Source organism: Schistocerca gregaria, chromosome 11 (genome assembly GCF_023897955.1).
Source record: "Schistocerca gregaria isolate iqSchGreg1 chromosome 11, iqSchGreg1.2, whole genome shotgun sequence".
NCBI lineage: Eukaryota > Metazoa > Arthropoda > Insecta > Orthoptera > Acrididae > Schistocerca > Schistocerca gregaria.
In genome coordinates this window covers 54,777,204-54,798,459 of record NC_064930.1, presented here as the reverse complement: position 1 = coordinate 54,798,459, position 21,256 = coordinate 54,777,204, and the positions used below count along the sequence as shown (strand labels likewise).

The 21,256-nt window shown below is 42.5% G+C and overlaps 1 protein-coding gene across 1 annotated transcript in view; it reads left to right on the top strand.

Annotated features, from left to right (window-relative positions):
• LOC126295183 (dnaJ homolog subfamily C member 11) overlaps positions 1-21,256 on the top strand; it is a 117,562-nt gene that overhangs the window by 58,154 nt on the left and 38,152 nt on the right. The window contains exons 6-8 of the mRNA XM_049987489.1: positions 4,191-4,361; positions 9,851-9,996; positions 20,542-20,749. Of these exons, the coding sequence (XP_049843446.1) occupies positions 4,191-4,361; positions 9,851-9,996; positions 20,542-20,749 (525 nt within the window). The remainder of the gene's footprint in view (positions 1-4,190; positions 4,362-9,850; positions 9,997-20,541; positions 20,750-21,256) is intronic.

The window sequence follows — 21,256 nt, the reverse complement described above, 5'->3', positions numbered from 1 at the left end:
TCATTGGTATCCAAATTTTGTCACTAGTAGATTTCTTGAATGATGTTCTTGGGCCAACAGAGTGGTAAAAATGCACAAAAACATCGTTGTTTTCCAAACTTATTTTTTCAGCATCTGCAAGCCACCACTGTCCATCACACGTGCCACTATGTCATTCAATGTTAAAAACAGAGATGTAATTTTACTGACACAGTGATCCTCATAAATTTCTGTTTCTGATGTTAAATAGCATCAAACTAAGATTTCTGCAAATCCAAGGAATTTGTGGAAATGTCTTGTTCCTTTTATTGCTACCCAGCTTTCAAATCTGCTTTGAAGTATTGTTTTCATAGGCAGAACCACTTCTTTCTTGATCAGAAAATAGGTAATGCCTTTAATATTATCCTTACAAAAGACATACATGTCCTGTACTGTGACGATTTGGTCTTTGGTTGGTTTTGTAGGCTGGTTTTACTTACTTCACGTTTGTTGTACCTCCTACTCCATCACATGCATTTTTAGCATGGCAAGATGCAAAAAAGTGCCATTCAGCCCCCAACCCAAAGTCTACTTTGTTGTTGTACAGATTTGAAAAATTCTTTTTGCTCTTATACTGACTACCACTTCCATCTGAAAAGTATATCAGCTTCTTAACCTTGGGAAAATTTCTTTTATGTAATTTATTACATACTTTTGTAACACATGTACAGCCAAAGTGTTGTGATCCAAGTAGTCACTTACAAGGGAACCTCCCCATCGCAGCCCCCTCAGATTTAGTTATAAGTTGGCACAGTGGATAGGCCTTGAAAAACTGAACACAGATCATTCGAGAAAACAGGAAGAAGTTGTGTGGAACTATGAAAAAAATAAACAAAATATACAAACTGAGTAGTCCATGTGCAAGATAGGCAACATCAAGAATACTGTGAGCTCAGAAGCGCCATGGTCCCGTGGTTAGTGTGAGCAGATGCGGAACGCAAGTTCCTTGGTTAAAGTCTTCCCTCAAGTGAAAAGTTTACTTTCTTTATTTTTCGCAAAGTTGTGATCTGTCCGTTTGTTCACTGTAATAAGTTCAGTGTCTGTGCGACTGTGAAACTGTTGCATTCATTTGTTGCAGTTTATGTTTCATCACTTTTTTGGGAGTGATTATCACATCAACAAGAAAACCTTAATCGGGCAAGGTAGAAGAATCTTTTTACCCATTCGCAAAGTGTACAAGTTAGGTGGGTCGATAACATATTCCTGTCATGTGACGCACATGCCATCACCAGTGTTGTATAGAATATATCAGACGTGTTTTCCATGTGGAGGAATCGGTTGACCTATGACCTTGCAATCAAATGTTTTCGTTTCCCATTGGAGCGGCACGTCCTTTCATCTACTAATTGCACGATTTTGTGGTGTGGTCGCAAAACACAGACTAAACTAAATGAATATTGGGTAATAGTGTTAACTAAATATGTCACAATTAAATTTTATTACAATGAAACAATAAACCATTTAAATAGGCAACAGCCATAAGATCAGTTGTAGAGTGATATGAATTATTTCTTCATTTTCAAAAGTTCTTATATTTGTTCAGTCAGATATCAATGTTGCAATTTTTACAGTACATTGCTATCATATAGGTGTACAAACTGTTCAAAAATCATGTTTTTTATATTCTGTCCCACCTGAGATAACTAACTTCAAACTTTACAAAAAATTAAAATTTTTGAAGGTCAAAAATGTATAAAAGATTAAGGAAACATTTGTGAGTGTTCTTGCTCTATATGAGGCTAGTAGTGTATGGTACCTAACTACAGGAAAAATAGATTCTCATACATCACTCCTTGTTTGTTATTTTCGGGCCTAAAAAATTGATTTTTGAAAATTTGGATACCAAACTTTGGAGGTCATTTTGACTGGTTATTTTTGAATTTAGGGTATGTTGTGTAATAGACAATATTTTAGAAGACTCTTTTCTGAAGAACAATGATGTCAATTGTAATGTTGTAACTTCACCCTGTGCAGAGATATTCAAATTTTCACTAATGTCTCCAGACTGAAGAGTCGTCACGTGTGTACAAATAAACATGGCTGTCATCCAGTAAAGCTGCAAGATAAATTATTTTAAAAACTGTTTTGAATTTCTCAAATATAGGGCAATCACACACAAAAAATTAAAATATTTAAAAATGGTCAAGCAACCATCACTTGGCCACTTCATATGGATTGATCCTATATGAATTTAAACCATTAACTTTTTTGGCACTACTTGGCCGACTACATCACATCCTATGCCCTGACTATCTGCTATCATCAGCTGGTGAAATCACATGACATGAGCTATGATTTACAGGCAAAAGCACCTCACAATCTAGATTGCAGTGCTTCGGAAGCTACACTGCTGTATTTGGTGGAATTTGTATTTATACATTCACCGTACAAAACTATGCTTACAGGGATTTTTGATTGTGTTTCCCATAGTGATAATGAAGTAAGTGATTTATCTTTTGGATATTCACATTCTGAAAAACCACAAGCAGTCGTCCAAAGTGAAACTAGTTCTGAAAGTAGTGGCAAAGGTGACAATAATGAGGAGTGGGACTTAGATATTTAGTACTTAAAAATCGGGAAATTATTTATTTTTTATGTTTTAAAAATACTTGGAGTATGTAATAAAAATATTTATTTATAATTCAGTTTATTTATGTGAATATAAGTAATATGTAGTACTCAAATGCAATTTATCCTATGTGTCACTGATTGCTAAAGAATTACAATACATAGTGAGATTCATCCTCATGTTGTCCATAACAAATGATGTAGCATTTGTTTATTAACAGTAAAACACTGTCAAACTTGCATTGCTTCAGTAGGTAATCATGCAGTCTACTGTTTTAATATCCTAACAGTGACATTCTGAAGAACAGAAATTTATGTAATTGTGGAAATAAATGTTTCAAATTTGTGTTTGCAGGAAAGAAAAATATCTGAGCCCTAAAAATGATGATTGTGCACTGGCCCATTTGAAATGTGTTTGTAGTACAAAATAGACAGCTAAGTGAACAAGACAGTAAAATCTTGATAATAATAGTGTTATCCTTTCCTCCATTCTTTACAGGGCGACTTGTGAAAATTTGTTGAACAAATATAAATCAGGGGTACCATCTGAACTAAGAATACACGGACCCACTGTTTAGACTATGCAATGAGACAAATGTGTATGTGAGAAAACAATTGAGTAATAAAGAAAAAAAGAACTAAAAGATCGTGATACGTGATTTGAGCTAGAGCAGACGAGATAAGGCATATTTTGTGTTACTTATAGCGATGGCACCAGTGCAAAAGTATAGAAATATAGATTGATTTTTAATCTTTGTGGTGTATGCATTTTCAACTATTGCATTGTGGTCACGAGATCAATAGAAAGAGGAAAAAAAAGACTTGTAACACTGACTTCAGGCCAAATGCTGCACAGCAACTGATAAGAGTGTGCACAGTTACCTGGGTACTGTGTTTGTGGGTAACCATCAGTGAGTACCATCCCTGTCAGACTTAAGGCAAAAACATGGGTTCAATTCACAATGCACATACCCCCAACACAGAATAAAAAGGCACAGAAAAGTGTGTTGTTTGTAATTTTAGAGGAGAAAGAAGTGAAAGTGCATAGCATCGTAAAGAGTGTGATGTTGCTGTACATTTAGAAGACTGTTTTGAGGACCACAGGCAACTGCCTTGCTGCAGTGGATACACCGGTTGCTGTGAAATCACCGAAGTTAAGCGCTGTCGGCCGTGGCCGGCACTTGGACGGGTGAAAATCCAGGTCGCCGTGAGCTGTTGCCATTTTTCAGGGTGCATTCGGCCTCGTGATGCCAATTGAGGAGCTACTCAACAGAATAGTAGCGGCTCTGGTCAAAGAAAACCATCGTAACGACCGGGAGAGCGGTGTGCTGACCACACGCCCCTCCTGTTCGCATCCACAACTGAGAATGACACGGCGGTCAGATGGTCTGAGACGATGCTGACGATGGTGCGTGTGCGCGTGCGTGTGGGGGAGGGGGGGGGGTGTTTTTAAAGGACTATCATACCCAACAATCATAATAGCTGATATGTAACACAATCCGATTCACACCAGCCTGTTTTATATTTAGATATCATCTCAGTACATTAAGTACGATGCAGAATTTATTTTGTACACTGCCAGAAATGTTACCCGTCTGTTACAGAGAGCCGGGATGGTTCCCCCTGGTGGAGGTGTCGGGGATGAGCTTCTCGCAGTCGACGGAGGCGCCGATCACGCTGCGGGACACGGTGACGCTGTCGGGGCAGCTGGCGATGCACAACGGCACAGGGCAGGGCACGGTGGGCGCGACGTGCCGACACCTGCTGTCCGACAGGTCTGTCTCGGTGCCCGTGTCCGTGATTATCTAGTGTATCTTACACTTCCAAAGGAATGTATTCCCACCTCCGTGTCTGTGTTTGTCTAGTTGTCTACTTTGGAGAACTTATTCTGCACTCAGTCTCATAGGAGAAATATCTTCAAATAGCTGAAGAACGGGTATTATGGGAAATATTCCATTAATGTACACCGGGCAACTTTTAACAAATGTGAGCCAGCCACTGTGTCCGAGCGGTTCTAGGTGCTTCAGTCCGGAAACGCACTGCTACTACGGTCGCAGGTTCGAATCCTGCTTCGGGCAAGGATGTATGTGATATCATTAGGTTAGTTAGGTTTACGTAGTTCTAATTCTAGGGGACCGATGACCTCAGATGTTACCGTATTTACTCGAATCTAAGCCGCACCTGAAACATGAGACTCGAAATCAAGGGAAAAAAATTTTCCCAGGTCTAAGCCACTCCTGAAATTTGAGACTCGAAATTCGAGGTGAGAGAAAAGTTTTAGACCACCTCCTCAAATCGAAACAAATTAGGTCCATTGTAACGTGAATCACAATTGAGGTCGAATGGATGAAGATACAGCTACAGTAGTTTGGTTCGTGTCGTAAGCGTAACAGTTAAGTATTATCAAGTAGCCATTGCTATGTGTCATTACATTCTGCACAGATATTAGAGCCGTCTTAGATTTTAAAATCTAATCAATTGCTGTGATTCATTTCTGACTGTATCACTAATCAGCATAATACGAATATAAACATGACATGATATGTATATTTTTCCTTGTTTGCTGTTCTCTCTCTCTAGTTTCGTAATTTATTAGACAGACAGGATTTAAATGAGATAGCAGCAAACACGAAAGAATACATACCATAATGTTTACATTCTTCTACCTGTTCTTTTAATTTATATACTGATCTAGAGGTTTTGGCACCAGTATTTATCTTTGTGCCTGGAAAGCATACCTGTGTTGTGCTACATGTATTTCATGGCAGGAGTTAGTTGTGGCGACACCTACCAACATTTTTCAGAACTTCCGCTTACTTTGTACTCGAATCTAAGCCACAGGCAGTTTTTTCGATTACAAAAACAGAAAAAAAAGTGCGGCTTAGATTCGAGTAAATACGGTAAGTCCCATAGTGCTCGTGTTGTTGTTGTGGTCTTCAGTCCTGAGACTGGTTTGATGCAGCTCTCCATGCTACTCTATCCTGTGCAAGCTCCTTCATCTCCCAGTACCTACTGCAGCCTACATCCTTTTGAATCTGCTTACTGTATTCATCTCTTGGTCTCCCTCTACGATTTTTACCCCTCACGCTGCCCTCCAGTACCAAATTTGTGATCCCTTGATGCCGCAGAACATGTCCTACCAACCGATCCCTTCTTCTAGTCAAGTTGTGCCACAAATTTCTCTTCCCCCCCAATCCTATTCAACACCTCCTCAGTAGTTATGTGATCTACCCATCTAATCTTCAGCATTCTTCTGTAGCACCACATTTCGAAAGCTTCTATTCTCTTCGTGTCCAAACTATTTATTGTCCACGTTTCACTTCCGTACACGGCTGCACTCCATACAAATACTTTCAGAAACAACTTCCTGACGCTTAAATCTATACTCAGTGTTAACAAATTTCTCTTCTTCAGAAACGCTTTCCTTGCCATTGCCAGTCTACATTTTATATCATCTCTATTTCGACCATCATCATTTATTTTGCTCCCCAAATAGCAAAACTCCTTTACTACTTGAAGTGTCTCATTTCCTAATCTAAATCCCTTAGCATCACCCAATTTAATTCGACTACATCCATTATCCTCGTTTTGCTTTTGTTGATGTTCATTTTATATCCTCCTTTCAAGACACTGTCCATTCCGTTCAACTGTTCTTCCAAGTCCTTTGCTGTCTCTGACATAATAACTATGTCATCAGCGAACCTCAAAGTTTTTGTTTCTTTTCCATAGAGCTCACAGCCATTTTTTAACAAATGTAACTTTTCCCACATTTGTTATCGATAAAGACGATACAGTGTCCGTCACAGTCGAACTCTGAAACGTGTGCGTAACAGTAGTGACTCCAGTTTATATAATACATGCGTGTGACAAGTCGTGGGATACTGCCTAACATCGTGTCAGACCTCCTTTGTCCGGCACAGTGGAGCAGCTTGACATGGCACGGACTCAACAAGATGTTAGAAGTCCTCTGCAGACATATTTAGCTACGCTGCCTCAATAGACATCCGTAATGGGGAGGTCTACTAACAAAGTTTCAAGAATAGGCTTTAAATAATAACTGTAGTTTACATAGGGATTGGGAGGACAAGATTAGAATAATTATAGCACACACAGAGGCATTCAACAGTCATCTTTCCACACTCTGTACATGACTGGAAAGGAAAAAAACCCTAATACTAGAACATACCCTCTGCCATGCACTTCGTGGTTGTTCACAGAGTGTAGAAGTAGAAGTGATACCAGTGCAGAATATTGTGCACGAACTGACCTGTCGATTATATCGCGTAAATGTTCGACAGGATTTGTGTCAGACGATCTAGGTGACCGATTCGTTCACTCACATTGTCCAGAATGTTTTTCAAACCATTCACAATGAATAGAGGTCAGTGACATGGTGCATTTTCATCAATAAAAATTCCATTGTGTTTGGGAATGTGAAGTCCTTGAATGGCCACAAGTGGTCTCAATCTGTGTACATTTCCAGTCAGTTGGACCAGAGGAGTCCATTCCATGCAGAGACAGTCCACACCATTATAGAGCAATCACCAGCTTGCTCGGTGCCTTGTCCACAGCCTGGGTCCATGGCTTCACAGGGTCTGTGCCACACTCAAACCCTACCATCAGTTCTTATCAATTGAAATCTGCTCATGTAACTCGGCTGCTGTTTGCCAGTCATTTGGTCACAAGCCCAGAAGAGGTGTTACAGGTGATGCTGTGCTGTTAGTAAAGGCACTCCAGGCAGTTATCTGCTGCCATAGTCCATTAACACCAAATTCCGCCATGCTGTTTTAATGGACATATTTGTCACAGTTGTTTCAAGCATTATTGCTTGCCTGTTAACGCTGACAACTCTACGCAAACACCACTGCTCTCTGTCGTTAAGTGAAGGTCGTCAGCCAGTGTGTTGTCCTGTTGAGATATAATGCCTGAAATTTGGTGTGCGCACCACACTCTCAACACAGTGGATCTCGGACTGTTCAATTCCGTAACGATTTTCCAAATGGAACATCGCGTGCGTCTACCTCAGACTACCATTTTGCTTTCAAAGCCTGTTAATTTCTGTCGTGTGACCATATTCACGTCAAAAACAGTGTACGCAATACTATTGCAATCGGTGTATGTACATATCACTGTCTTGTGACTTTTGTCACCCATTTTAAAAATATAATTTGTGTACAGCTCCGTACACCGAGTGCCAATTGACACAGAAATCATTATAGACTGAAAAACTTTCATTTACACCTCATTTCACACATAAACCAATATAATTGGATAGGAACTTAAAAATGAGTAGCACTCAGGGTGGGAGAAGTCACATTTCCCAGAAGAATGCTACAGCTGCCTGCCCTCTAGCAGTGCAGAGATTTATGTACATTGTGTTTCTTGCATTAGTTTTATTAGTAACTCATATCTTATTCCATTTAGTGTTAACCTATCTTGTGGAAAATAAACATCCAGCAGGCATCCAGAATGTGATTTTCACTCTGCAGCAGAGTGTGTGCTGATATGAAACTTTGTGGCAGATTAAAACTGTGTGCTGGACTGAGACTCAAACTCGGGACCTTCGCCTTTCGCGTGCAAGTGCTCTCCTGCAAAAGGAGAGCTTCTGTAAAGCTTGGGAGGTAGGAGACGAGGTACTGGCAGAAGTGAAGCTTCGAGGACGGGGCGCGAGTCTTGCTCGGGTAGCTCAGTCGGTAGACCACTTGCCCGCGAAAGGCGAAGGTCTCGAGTTCGAGTCTCGGTCCGGCACACAGTTTTAATCTGCCAGGAAGTTTCACAACTGCCAGGCATCTCTGCACGTTACATTGCCAGTGATTCATAAGTCGCCCTGTGAAAGGGTCAGTATAACTTTCTGAAACACCCTGGAACGGCCTCTTGTGATGTAGTGGTGTAGAAAGAACAGGGAAACACCTATTGCTGTTCAGTTTGCAGACCTGTGAAGGAAGGGACATGCACAATGGGGTGTAACGTCTGTACCATTGTTCAGGCATTATATAAAGGTGCACAACATAGGCTACAAGTTTTTGTCGTTGCCATTAGATACTGTGATGACTACATACAAAATAAATTTATGCTGCATCTTTATCACGCATTATTTTACCTCCATTAGCTTAAACAAAGCTTACAAAACACAAATGCCTTTGTCATTTAACTCTGTCTGTCTTCTATGAGTCTCCCTTGACAAGTGACATTGTGACAATTGTCTCACACACTGCCGTTCTGTGGCCCACAGCGGGGTGTCTCCACGCACAGGAGTTCAGGTGCCTGTCACCCCTGCCTTGCAGGTAATCCGCGTCCAATTCCACTCTTGTGACGTGCAGTCTAAAACAAACACTTAATAAAATAACAAACATGCTTGTTCGAGGTCACAACTATCTTTCGTCAGTTAGAGAGACAGAGGGAATAACAGAGCACTTTCCCCAAAATGATATGTTACCCGCAACAGCCACACACAATCTGGCAATCTGCCTTCCTTCATGCATCTATACTCCAACTTTCCCCTCCACTCTGTTACATCCCAGAATACGTTTTATCCCTTTATACGGTTCCACTTCATTTAGATGTGGTACACACATTTAATATATGTTCTTAACACACTTCATTTAAAAATAAACAAATTTTGTACTGTTAAAACACTATTCTAATAATCCACAATTTTTCCATTCACAGCACTAAGGAAACTGCAAGTCCTAGGGAGAAAAAGAATAGGATTTTTTTGCAGGAAATTTCATTTAGTTTAATTTTGGTATTTTTGGAAACATTTTCACTAGAAGCCACAGTTTTCAAGTAGCCAAAAATAAACGTAACAAAGTGATCGTAAATTCCCTACCCTTACTCACATCCCATTGGTCAGGATTTTTATTATGTTGTTTGTGGTACTTTCTCCTACTGCTGTACCAAAATTTTGTGATTACTTGAATTTTTCCCCCTTTTTCAAACTTTTTTGGTGTTCGCTGAGTGGGCCATGTGCCCTTTCCTAATCTTTTATCTCGTATACAACTTTTTCCGTGACAAGATCAAAAAAGAACGGCAGTGCATCACCTCGTTGTACCCCAACTCGTACTTCCACTTCCTTTGGCATTGTTCCTCAGTAAGTCTACTAATAGAGGAATCTTTTTCAAACATCTGATACCACCGTCTGTGGGCAGGTGTGGGACATAACAGAGTGAGGGAAGGACTGTTTCACCACTCCACACCTCACTCCTTGCCTACAGTACTCTCCAGTGTTAGTGGGAGGAGCTGACCTGTCGGGTGACTGTTGCAGGGGCTGGGTGGAGACGGAGATCGGCATTGGGGGAGGACCGATGCTGTCGCTGCGGACGTTCCGGACGCTGAGCAAACGGACATTCGCGAATGCCAGCATGACCTTTCAGTCTACACCGCACGGCCTGAGGCCGGGCTTGGTCTTGAGTAAGTAGACGCAGCCGAGTGGCGGCAAACTCCGGCACGGACGCTGCTGGCACACCGAGTCCGAGGGACCCTGTGATTTCCTCGATGCATATCATTTTTCTCACTGAATGAATGTAACTTTGAACTCTGGAAGTTGGTGAAGAGTGGTGTGTAGGCTACTAGCTACACAGAAGGCTGTACGAGGGAAGGCCGGAAATGACGCCCAATAATTTTATTTCTGTAAATTTTAGGAGGTAACAAAACAAAAAAAAATATCACAAATTACCTTTTACCTTCTTTTGTACATAGTCTCCAATGTTCTCATCACATTTCTTCTATCGTGGTACCAGTTACAGTTTGTAGAAGTCCATTTGGTCGAAACATGGCCGTTTGCAGACTGCCGATTTCACTTCCGCGTCTGTTGCAAAGTGTCGGCCGGACAGGAATTTTTCCGCAGGACCGAACAGGCGAGAGTCCGACGGTGCAGGATCTGGGCTGTACGGTGGGTTCTGGAAGACCTCCCACCCACGTTTCACCACTTTGTCACTAACGGGAGCAGCAACACGGGGTCGAGCAGTGTCGAGAAGAAGTTTGACACCATCGGCATTAATGTTGTGGAGTTCGTCACAGAGGGCTCAACGCAACTGAACTGAAGTTTTAATGTAGGCTGCAGCCTTCACTGTGGTCCCTTGTTCAGCAGAGTACGCCAGTAACACACTGTGTATATCTCAGAAGAGTGACATTTCAAGAGCAGAATAGAAAGCACATCTTATCCTCAGAGTAGACAAAAAAATTGTTGTTCTTTCAGTTGATAAGGGCAAAGCCGTGGTTCTCCAGTGCAGAGACTAAGAGTGGAAAATGCTTGAACACCTGGATGATCCAGCATACCGGAAAATAGCAGCAGTTCCAAGAAAGAAGGCACAGCAAAGTATCTCTGTTCTGTTAGAAAACAAGGTGCCCGAGGATGACATCGCAAAATCGTGTCACCGGTGTACTCCTGTGTCACTCCGACTGTATGGTGGGTCCAAAACACACGAGGAAAGCGTGCGTCCAATACTGAGCAATATCGAGACACCGACATACCCTGTTGCAAAGCACCTGGCTGGTATACTGAGCCTTCCGTCGGAAAGTGTACACACCACCTACAGAACGCGGTCAGCTGAAGGAGCTGAGGTTGCAGGACTCTGACATCGTGGTGAGTTTTGGTGTTGGCTCACTTTTCATTTGAGTTCCCCAGAAAATTAATCAGCAAGGTGCTCAGCTCGGAGCTCACATGGCTTTTCAGACGTGTCCTAACAGTTGCGTACTTTGTTTTCAGCGGACAGTAGTATAAGCAGGGGCAGCCATCTCTCACCGGTCGTAGCAAATATGTTTATGGAGACCTTTAGCAGTGGAAACTGCGGAACTAAAAATCCTCTGTTATGTTGACTATATGTTTTCATTTGGCCACATGGACCCAAAAAGTCTGGTAGTTCTCACATCTTAACTGCAACTGTGAAAAATCGAATTTACCACGGAGAAAGAACAAGATGTCAAAGTTCTGTTCCTCAATGCTCTAGTTTAGTGTAGACCTGACGGTTCGCTTGCCCAGTGTTTATCGGAAGCCGACATGTACAGATATGTAACTACACGCCTCTAGCCGCCACCGTACACTCGCAAAAAAAATAGTCTGCCGAACACCCTCAAACACAGGGCATCCGACATTTCAGATGAACAGAGACTGAAGACAGAGCTGAAACACCAAGCGGTCTGTCTTCCATGAAAATGGATACACCAGATGATAGATTTGGATGGCCCTACAACACGAGACTTCCAAGAATGCCACGAATGATAAAATCCCGAAAGTAGAAGAAAATGAGACATTATGAGAACAGTCTCCAAAATTGGGAGACTATTGCGAAAATACAAAATAATGCAAGGGTTCCACTCTCCAGCTTAACTACTAGCCCTTTAGAGTCCTTCAAAGACAATTACATTTCAAAAAAGTGGAGGTGTACCAAGTCTTGTGTTAATGTAGGGAAAACCTATACCGGTCACACAATCTGCACTATCGAAGATGGCTGCAAAGAACACGAGCGTCACACCCACTTAATGCAGCCCAGCAAGTCGGCAATAGCAGAACATTGCATCGAGAACGGATATTCGATGAATTATCATCAAATTTTGGGATTCCATTTTTAAAGAAGCTATTGCAATACATGTGACAAATAATTTAGTAGACAAGGACACAGATTTCCAACTAAGTAAGGCATTGGAACCAATACTTAGCTCAATCATACAAAATCGTAACATCCAAAGGCGAGACGAGATGCGACCAGTGGCCGGCAGACAACTGGGTCTCTTCCGATCACTACCGCAACATGTCCCCACACGACTGAGCTCGGTGCAGAGCTTGCGAGGTCAGAACTCTGGACTCGCAGGTATATATATAGGGAGTGCGTCACAGATCACTCTTTCCGTCAGTACCACCTGACGATGGCGGAACTATCGTTCACTGAAATATTGTGAAACTTTGGCGATTGCATCCAGCACTGCACCCGTGGTCCCTGGAAGAATGAAATACTTTTTTTAATGGCATCCAAAAGCACTTGAAAAGATGAGTACTGTGATATAAAGCTCATTAATTTTGAGATTTAAACTCTTCATAAAAGAATGCATAAAATATTCTAAAATTGAAAGGGAAGTCGGCCAGATTCGGCTGTTGTATTGTAAATGCAGGCTACTTTGTTGCATCGAGCATTTAGGCCATTTACTGCACTGCACGACTAGCTGGAAATGTGTCTTCTTAGGGCTGGTCATTTCTTCTTCAACATTCCTTGCATTCAGGGATGTGCACCATTTAGGAGAAGTTAGAAATGTTACTTTTATGTGGTGAATTTCAAAATGGTAGACAGGTACAGGCACGCTCTGGATCAAATGCAGGACTAGTATGAACATCGCAACTGGCAGAGCACACAAAGAAGCTGTTCTGGCTGTGACACTTATCAGTCCTCACGGTGGCAAGAGACGTATTGCTGAGAGTGTGGGATCAACCAGATGAGTGTCATTCTCATCTTGCACAAACATATTCTAATGGATCTGGGAGATGTATTATTTTCTACCAATTTTGTTGATACAAAATCTAATGAGGGAGGTTGTAAATTTTTTCTTATATTTTTGTCAGAATATTTTTTTGTGAATTTAATTTGCCTTATTTTATGCTAATTTGCTTATATGTTTGAGAGTGACAGCATATTGATTAATATTAGTAGATGTGACGAAAAATATCGAAGAGACTGGTTACAAGTGGAAGCTCGTATGTTTTGTAAAATGCCTTTGACGCCGGAGTCGTCTTTGACCGTAGTCAGTCGGCAGTGAATTCTCGGTGTGTGTGACGGTGGAACAATGTGCAGGTCGCCGTTATAATAATTTGCGTGTGAACAGGAAAAATGAATTATGTTACTACTTTTTTATATAAACATCAAGAAGGGACCACATTCAAAGAAGTGGTATTTGAAGCACCAAAAATGAGGCAAACACAGCAAACCGGGTAATTTCTGCAGCCGATGAAACAGCATTGTGAAATCATACTTTCACTTTACGACTAAAGCCAAATAAATAGACAAATATCATCTTGTAAACATTTCACAGAAAAGTGAGTACTGTCACGAAATATTCTAAATTCGAATACATAAAAATAGTGAGCATATTTCAATATACTCCACCCTTACCAGCCGTCACTACACTAGGCACTCGCAGGACGTGATTTCAACTGCCATACTAAATTTTTAAACCGTGTAAAATGCGGGATGGAATAATGACAATAATATGAAAAGGATAGAGTGCCACTCGCCATAGAGCGGAGATGTCGAGTCTCAGATAGGCACAATGAAAAGACTGCCAGAAGGCCTTCTACATTAGACAAGATACACAAACACAACTCTCAAACACGTAACCACCGTCTCTGGCTGACGGGGACAGACTGCGAGCTACAGCACGTCGTGAGAGAAGCAGCCTAGGTGGTGGGGGTAAAGAAAAGGGGTAGGGGCGGGTGTGTCCTACCCACGATCCTTCCCACGTCTCCCACAGTGGTATTCTGCTGCCCGTCGAACCTACACAATATCCTCGTCCGTACCTTCACGACCGCTGCTCCCAATCCCTCGCCTCGTGGCTCGTATCCCTGTAATAGACCCAGATGCAAGATCTGTCCCGTACAGCCTCCCACCACCACCGCCTACACCAGCCAGTTCACAAGCTGGCAGGGCTACCTGTGAAACAAGTTGTGTAATCTACAAGCTGAGCTGCAACCACTACACTTCATTCTACCCGTTCACAACAACTGACAAGCTGTCTGTCCACACGAACGGCCGTCGTCAAACTGCGGCCGACAAACAGCCGCACCACCCAGTTGCCGACTACAAAGATCGACACGGTGTTCTTCATTTCATTTTCTGCTTCACAGCCTGTGTCGTATGGATCCTTCCTACTGACTGTAGCCTTTCTGAAGAGTGCAGGTGGGAAATCTTCCTGCAGTATATTCTACGTTCCCGTAACCCTCCTGGCCTCGACATTCGTTAGTCGTTGTCCTTCACGCACATATCTCTTTCCGTGTTCCCACTCCGGCACTACATGGCCTTCTATTCTACCTACACACCCGCAGTCTTTGTGCTCCTCTCGTTTTCTGCTGCCCTCCCAGTCCTCTGTCTAACCTCCCGACTGCACCTAGCTGCTCTACTCTCTACCCACCTTATCCCTGTACACTCCCACAAGCAGCACTTTACTGTCCCTCACCCCTACTCTGCTCTATACCGTCAGTGTGTATGTACTCGATAATAGTGTAGTCGAAATTGGTCAATCGCGCAACGTGTAAGATATGAAGATGCAGCCATGACGGACAGTATTTCGTTGTATGAAATTTGTGAAGGCTGTGGACCTGCATGTAAACAAAAGTATTTAATTAATTGTGCATTTCATCATCACTAGTTTTCCCCTCCAGTTGCCAGGTTGTAGTTTACAAACACACACTACGTGTATCTGCCTGTGTACTGTTCTTCTCTCAGGGCTGTATCTCAGCTGATTCCTGTTGCTCCCGTTTCTCCGTGACTTGGTGTAGCCCTCTCTTCCTTGGTCTTCCTACCAACACCTGTTGATAGCTATTGTTTTCCTATCCTTCCGTCATCCATTCAGTTGATGAGGCCAAACCATTCCAAATAGGTCCTCGTCGCTTTTTATTTCGAGGGTATCTACGCTCTTGCTGCTTCTCTTATTTTTTTCATTTCTTACCGTATCTTCGCTTGTTTGCTGGACCGTAGTTCGGCTTCTGCAGCTCACAGTTTGTTGTCGACCAGTTTGATTGCCGTGTAGGTTTTCGAGGCTGTACATTAAATGAGGATAAAGTACAACTGGAGGAGAGTCACTTTTGATATAAGGGGGCTTGTTCATTCCAGACTACTTCCTGAACCTGATGGTACAACTGAACTGATTTGAGTGTTTCCTTTCTGGTTGTGACTGTCAATTGATATTGCAACTCTTTTTATTTGTTGTTAATCCTTGTGCGTTGAGATGCTCATTCCAGGTGGCCAGCCTCTCCTGGACTTCTTTCCTGTGTAACTCTGCATTACTACATCATCTGCAAATTCCAATGCACTGACGTCCTTATTATTGTCTTCATTCATTTCTTTTCTAGCATTATCAATGACTGTGGCAGAAAGCATTTGCTGAATTCCTCTAGGAGTTTCTAGCCACTTGACATGAACATTTCCTATCTCTACACAACTGCAACAGCCTTAGTAAAACTTTCTGAATTAGCCTTGTACATTTTTGTTTCTTGGTATCTCTCATACGGATAATAATTGCTGCCTCTTGCTGTCATGTGGAATCAGTCAATTTAACAGTTATAGTTCATTTTCTCAGTGAAAAATATTGGCAATCTCACAGTTATTCAATCAATGGAAAATCCATGATGAAATGTAACAATAATACGTAAAGGAAAGTTGCTACTCACTAGATAGCGGAGATGCTGAGTCTCAGATAGGCGCAGCAAAAAGACACACAGATAAGCTTTCGGCCAACTGGGCCTTTGTCAAATAAAGAACACACACACACACACACACACACACACACACACACTATTGCACATTAGAAAAAGGCATTTGTGGAGCAGCTATGATTTCATTTTTGTGTTTGACAACAGTTTTATTACCTGCAATTTTTTTTTTTTTTTTTTTTTTTTTTTTTTTTTTTTTTTTTTTTTTTTTTTCACTGGGTAGGTCGTCAAAGATTTTTGGCGGAACTAACTAGCAACCCACCCTGGTTGTGCACAGGTAGAACTAATTATCAATTTGTCTGCTATAGTGGTAATAAGTCGTACACACAAACCTTTCTCATTAATCAGTATATTTGTTACTGAAAAGCCGGCCGGAGTGGCCGTGCTGTTCTAGGCGCTACAGTTTGGAACTGTGTGACCGCTACGGACGCAGGTTCGAATTCTGCCTCGGGCATGGATGTGTGTGGTGTCCTTAGGTTAGTTAGGTTTAAGTAGTCTAAGTTCTAGGGGACTGCTGACCACAGTAGTTAAGTCCCATAGTGCTCAGAGCCATTTGAACCGTTTTGTTAGTCAAAAACATATCAAAATCTCTACAGTAGTTCCTGAGATTACACTTCATATGCAAAATCAAACACACTGAAGGGTACTTCAACTTATAATGTGTCTAGATATTTCACTTCTTTCTATTCCACACTTAGGCTGAGTTATGTATAGTGTAAATCATTTCTCTGTGTAGTACTATATTTACAAATGTTACAGTTGTTTTCAAACAAAGACTCACTCATACAGTGTATTGTGCAGCGCACTACCTTAAGAGACGGTGAGGTAGTCAGCTAGACTTGGATTGAAACTGTGTGGCGTATGGACGACCGTGGGTTGGTTCACTGGCCACTCTGTCTGAGGTTTTTAGGCAGGACTTCCCTACTTTGCGTTACCTTAATGATTGTGGTATCAGGGAGGGCCTGCGGCCACAGAGTTAAAATAATAAAATTAATTTGCCAAATCTTGGAAAACTAGACCCCATACTACCCAGGAGGAGGAGGAGGCTGTTGTTAGAGGGAGAAAATGTTAGATCAGTATGCCCAACTGCTTAAAGTCTGTCTACAAAAGGTTCTGTAAGGTGTGCCCAAATGAGGAGGAGATTACAGTTATGTGTAAAGAAACCTTATTTACAACATTACATAATTGCTGTCGACATTGACACATTGAGTCTAATGCGAAGGAAGGGATCATTGTAGAAACTTCTGGGTTGCTGACAGTGCCCTGCATTTCCTTGTTACAAGATAATCTCTGACGTTTCAGATATCGTTTTAAGGGGTCAGAGATACACGAGTCACGTCGAGTAGATATCGAGGCTGTAAGGCGGGTGTTAAAGACGTCCCATTAAAATGTTTGACGAAGCTAGGGTATGTTCTTGACCACACGTATTGCCTTATCACGCTGACATCACCAGAATAGTGGGCACAGTCGGTCGTTCCCCGTCAGTTGTCATTCTGGTTATAACGCTCCCCTTCTTCCTGGTTGCCCTCCTCATTTCACAATTTCACACTTGCTTATGTGAAATTTTGTTTCATATCCTTGTACTGTTTGTTGCCACCAGTCCAACTGCTCCTGCACCACCTCCTCTTTGTTTCACTTAATCCTGCTTTATAACACATCTAATGTAGTCACCTTCCGATCAATTTATTGATTTCGCAACACTTAAAGAAACTGACTAACTTAATAACAAGTTGCTGGCAATTTAAGTAAACTTTAGAAGGCTGACTCCGTAGCTTTTATAACAGAAATCGTCATCACATTGCAGAAACTGGGATGCTTAAATCAGTTTCAGATAGTCCTTAGAACTCGACATGTGATGATCAGGTGTTTTAAATAAGTCACCTCCAGAAAATCTTCAGTTTGATAGTTGTATATTTTCTCAAACAGCTTAGTCACACAAACCTTCCCTTGCATAACAACAAAACCTGAGCTTCTCTTTGTTTAAACTGCAGCACTGCTTATTTACTTTCTTGATAATACATACTCTGTTGGTCTCCATTGTTTACAAAGCATATTTATCGAGCTACAGTTAGAAAATTGCATTACAAAACATTCTGCCAAATGTTCATTTGTTACGAATATTGTTTCAAGTGTTGGTTTTTAGGTTTTGAGATGAAAATGAAGCAGCAAAATGCAGTTAATATTTGACATGAAATTACAAATTTCTTACTAATTATGAATAACTTTTTGTCCTAACATAAGTTGGAGAACCTTACAGACTGCAAAATAAGATTACAAGGTTCACATTTTATACAGAAACTTTGTTTTGGCAGAATCTCAAAAAGGTGATTTGTTTATATCAGAAATTTCTAGGTGTAATTAAGAAATTAATTACAGGCATTCTGAGTCTGGCGTCTCTAATAACATGATTCCCTAAGAGTCTGTGAGCTTAATTGTATTTGGTGTTGTGAAACATGAATTGTTAATTGGCTTTACATGAATTAATTTAATTTTAGTGGTTAACTTCCTATTAGAAGCTGGAATTTAATGCTAACATTAACATGACATATTCACTTATTGTTTTTAAGATACATAATTATTTTTTCCATAACGATTACCAAAATGCTGATTTCAAAATAATGCATTACTGGTAATTACAGATTCCAGCTATTTACTTTTACCTGGCTGGTTGGTAAACTAACCAGTTATATTACACCATGTACATAACATATGCATTAGCATCTGATCATAAATTGTTAAGCAAAAACTGTTTCATCACATACTGTGTTCTTTGTAAATGTGGATTGGATGGCAGACTGGAAAACTGTCTTGGGCACTGACACCACCAGAATAATGTGCATCATGTTATGCACTGCTGGCTATACATCTCTTTCATTTTGTGATAAATTTGTGTATCATGCTCCCCCTTCATGTAAAGAAGTTGAATAACAACTGTTTGTACTGATCTGGAGGAATTCATGAGCAACTAACTACAATAACATCTCTCCAGAAATGAGGAAATTTGCTGTGAACCCATGAACTCCACTTCTACAATTAGGAATGCCATCACACCATCTTGGTAAACACATTCACTCACTGAGGTCAGAGATAAGACACCTCTATAGCAAAGGTCTCCTTTTCATTTTCGCATAGCTTGTACACTGATCAGCCAGAACATTATGACCACCTACCTAGTAACCAGTATGCCCACCTTTGGCACGGATAACAGCGGCGACACATCACGACGTGGAAGCAGTGAGGCTTAAGTAGGTTGCCGGAGGGAATTGACGCCCCCCCCCCCCACACACACACACACACACACACACACACACACACTCCCTCTCTCCCCCCCCCCCCCCTCTCTCTCTCTCTCTCTCTCTCTCTCTCTCTCTCTCTCTCTCTCTCTCTCTCTCTTTCTCTCTCTCACTCCACATAATTCCCATACATTCATGGGATGGGCAACGATGAGCTCTGACGTCTCATTCAGCTGCGTCCCAGATATGTTCAATCGTGTTCATATCTGGTGAGTTGGGAGGCCAGCACATCACATGAAAGTCACCGCTTTGTCCATTGAACCACTCCGTCACACTTTCGGTCGTGTGACGTGGCACATTATCTTGTTGAAAAATGCTACTACCGTCGGGAAACGTAATTGCCAGGAAAGCGTGTACATTGTCTGCAACCGGTGCACGATACTCCTCGGTGGTCGAGGCGCCTCGCGTGAGCTCCACTAGAACCTCAGATGTGAATGTTCTCCGTAGCATAGTGGGGCTGCCACCAGTTTGTCTGTGTCCCACGGTACAGGTGTCGGAGTTCTTCCCCTCGAAGATGACGAATGTGTGCCCTCACATTGGCATGATGGGGAAGGTATCGGGGTTCCTCAGACGGTGCGACACACTGCCAGTGTCCGTTGCCGACGGTCACGTGCCCGTTTCCTAGTTGCCCGTGTCGTACTGTTACCGTCGGCACACGCACATGTTGTCAGCTGCGGAGGCCCGTCGTTAGTCATTTTCGGTGTACTGTGTGCTCACACACACTTGTACTCTGCCCAGCATCGAAACCCGATGTTATTTCCAGCACAGTTTGTCTCGTCTTACCAATCTGCCCAGCCTACTATGTGTGACATCTGTGTTTAGGGGTGACGCCTGACCCCACAACTTCTGGACGTAATTTCACCCGGTTTCACCACGTGTCGAAGGCACTCGTCGTAGCACTCCTCGGACGCTTGACGAGTGGCACAGTTTCCGAAACGCCCATGCCGAGCCTCTGGGCCAACAGAGTATGCCGTCGGTCAAATTCGGATTGCGCCCCTTGCCCATTCTACACATTGACGATGTTTGCCGATACTACACGCACCGTGCACGCGTCTGGCTAGCAGTCGTTCCTCGCCAGGTGACGCTCCTATCGCCCTGACGGGTTTATATCGATAGTAGGTCGGTGTTGTAATGTTCTGGCTGGTCCTTATTGTGAGCTACTGTGCAGTGAACAGTTTTCACTCTGTTACGAGCCACCCCCGAGTACAAAATCATGACGCACTTACTTTACGTCCCGTGCGACCGCAGCTCTCGCGACGCAGCTGGACCGACACACCGTGGGCTACCTGACGTGGCGGGTGGGCCCGCAGTCGGCCATGTCTACGACGGTGGTGCGCGACACGCCCGAGTCGCACGCCTCGTGCACGCTGCAGTTCGGTGTTCCGCACTCGTACCTGGGCGCCAGCTACAGCCGCAAGATGGAGGAGCGCGATATGAAGCTGAGGGCCGCTGCCAGGTGCGTCCGCTGCAGCTCACTGCCACGTAAAAATGTGTCTAGTTCCTCCGAAGGCGTACCGTGTTAGCTTAAGGGTACTGCTGGCCGTTATAATTCTGTCATCGTAAAATTAGTGTGCAACAGGTGTCGGATTCACACGTAGTTTACTGCGTGTTTGGCTACAGAGATACTGTATTTACTGGAGTATAATATGACCCTGAATATAAGACAATTTTCTCTCTCTCTCTCTCTCTCTCTCTCTCTCTCTCGCGCTCTCGCTCTCATTTTGTCCCCCTCTCCCCCTGTTCCCAGGCACCGTGAGAAAATTTTATTTGTAAGATATTATGACTAATCAAAATTGCAATTTATTTTCTTCTCCCCTCTCCCCCCCTCAGCTGCCCAGATTAAGCAAGGGGCTACAAACGGTTTCTCCTCAATGACCTTTCAGCGAACGTTGCTGCATATGGGTCTCAACAGTAGTTGCCTGGTTTCTGGACCAGTGCTGACTGCTGTTCCTCAGCAACAAAG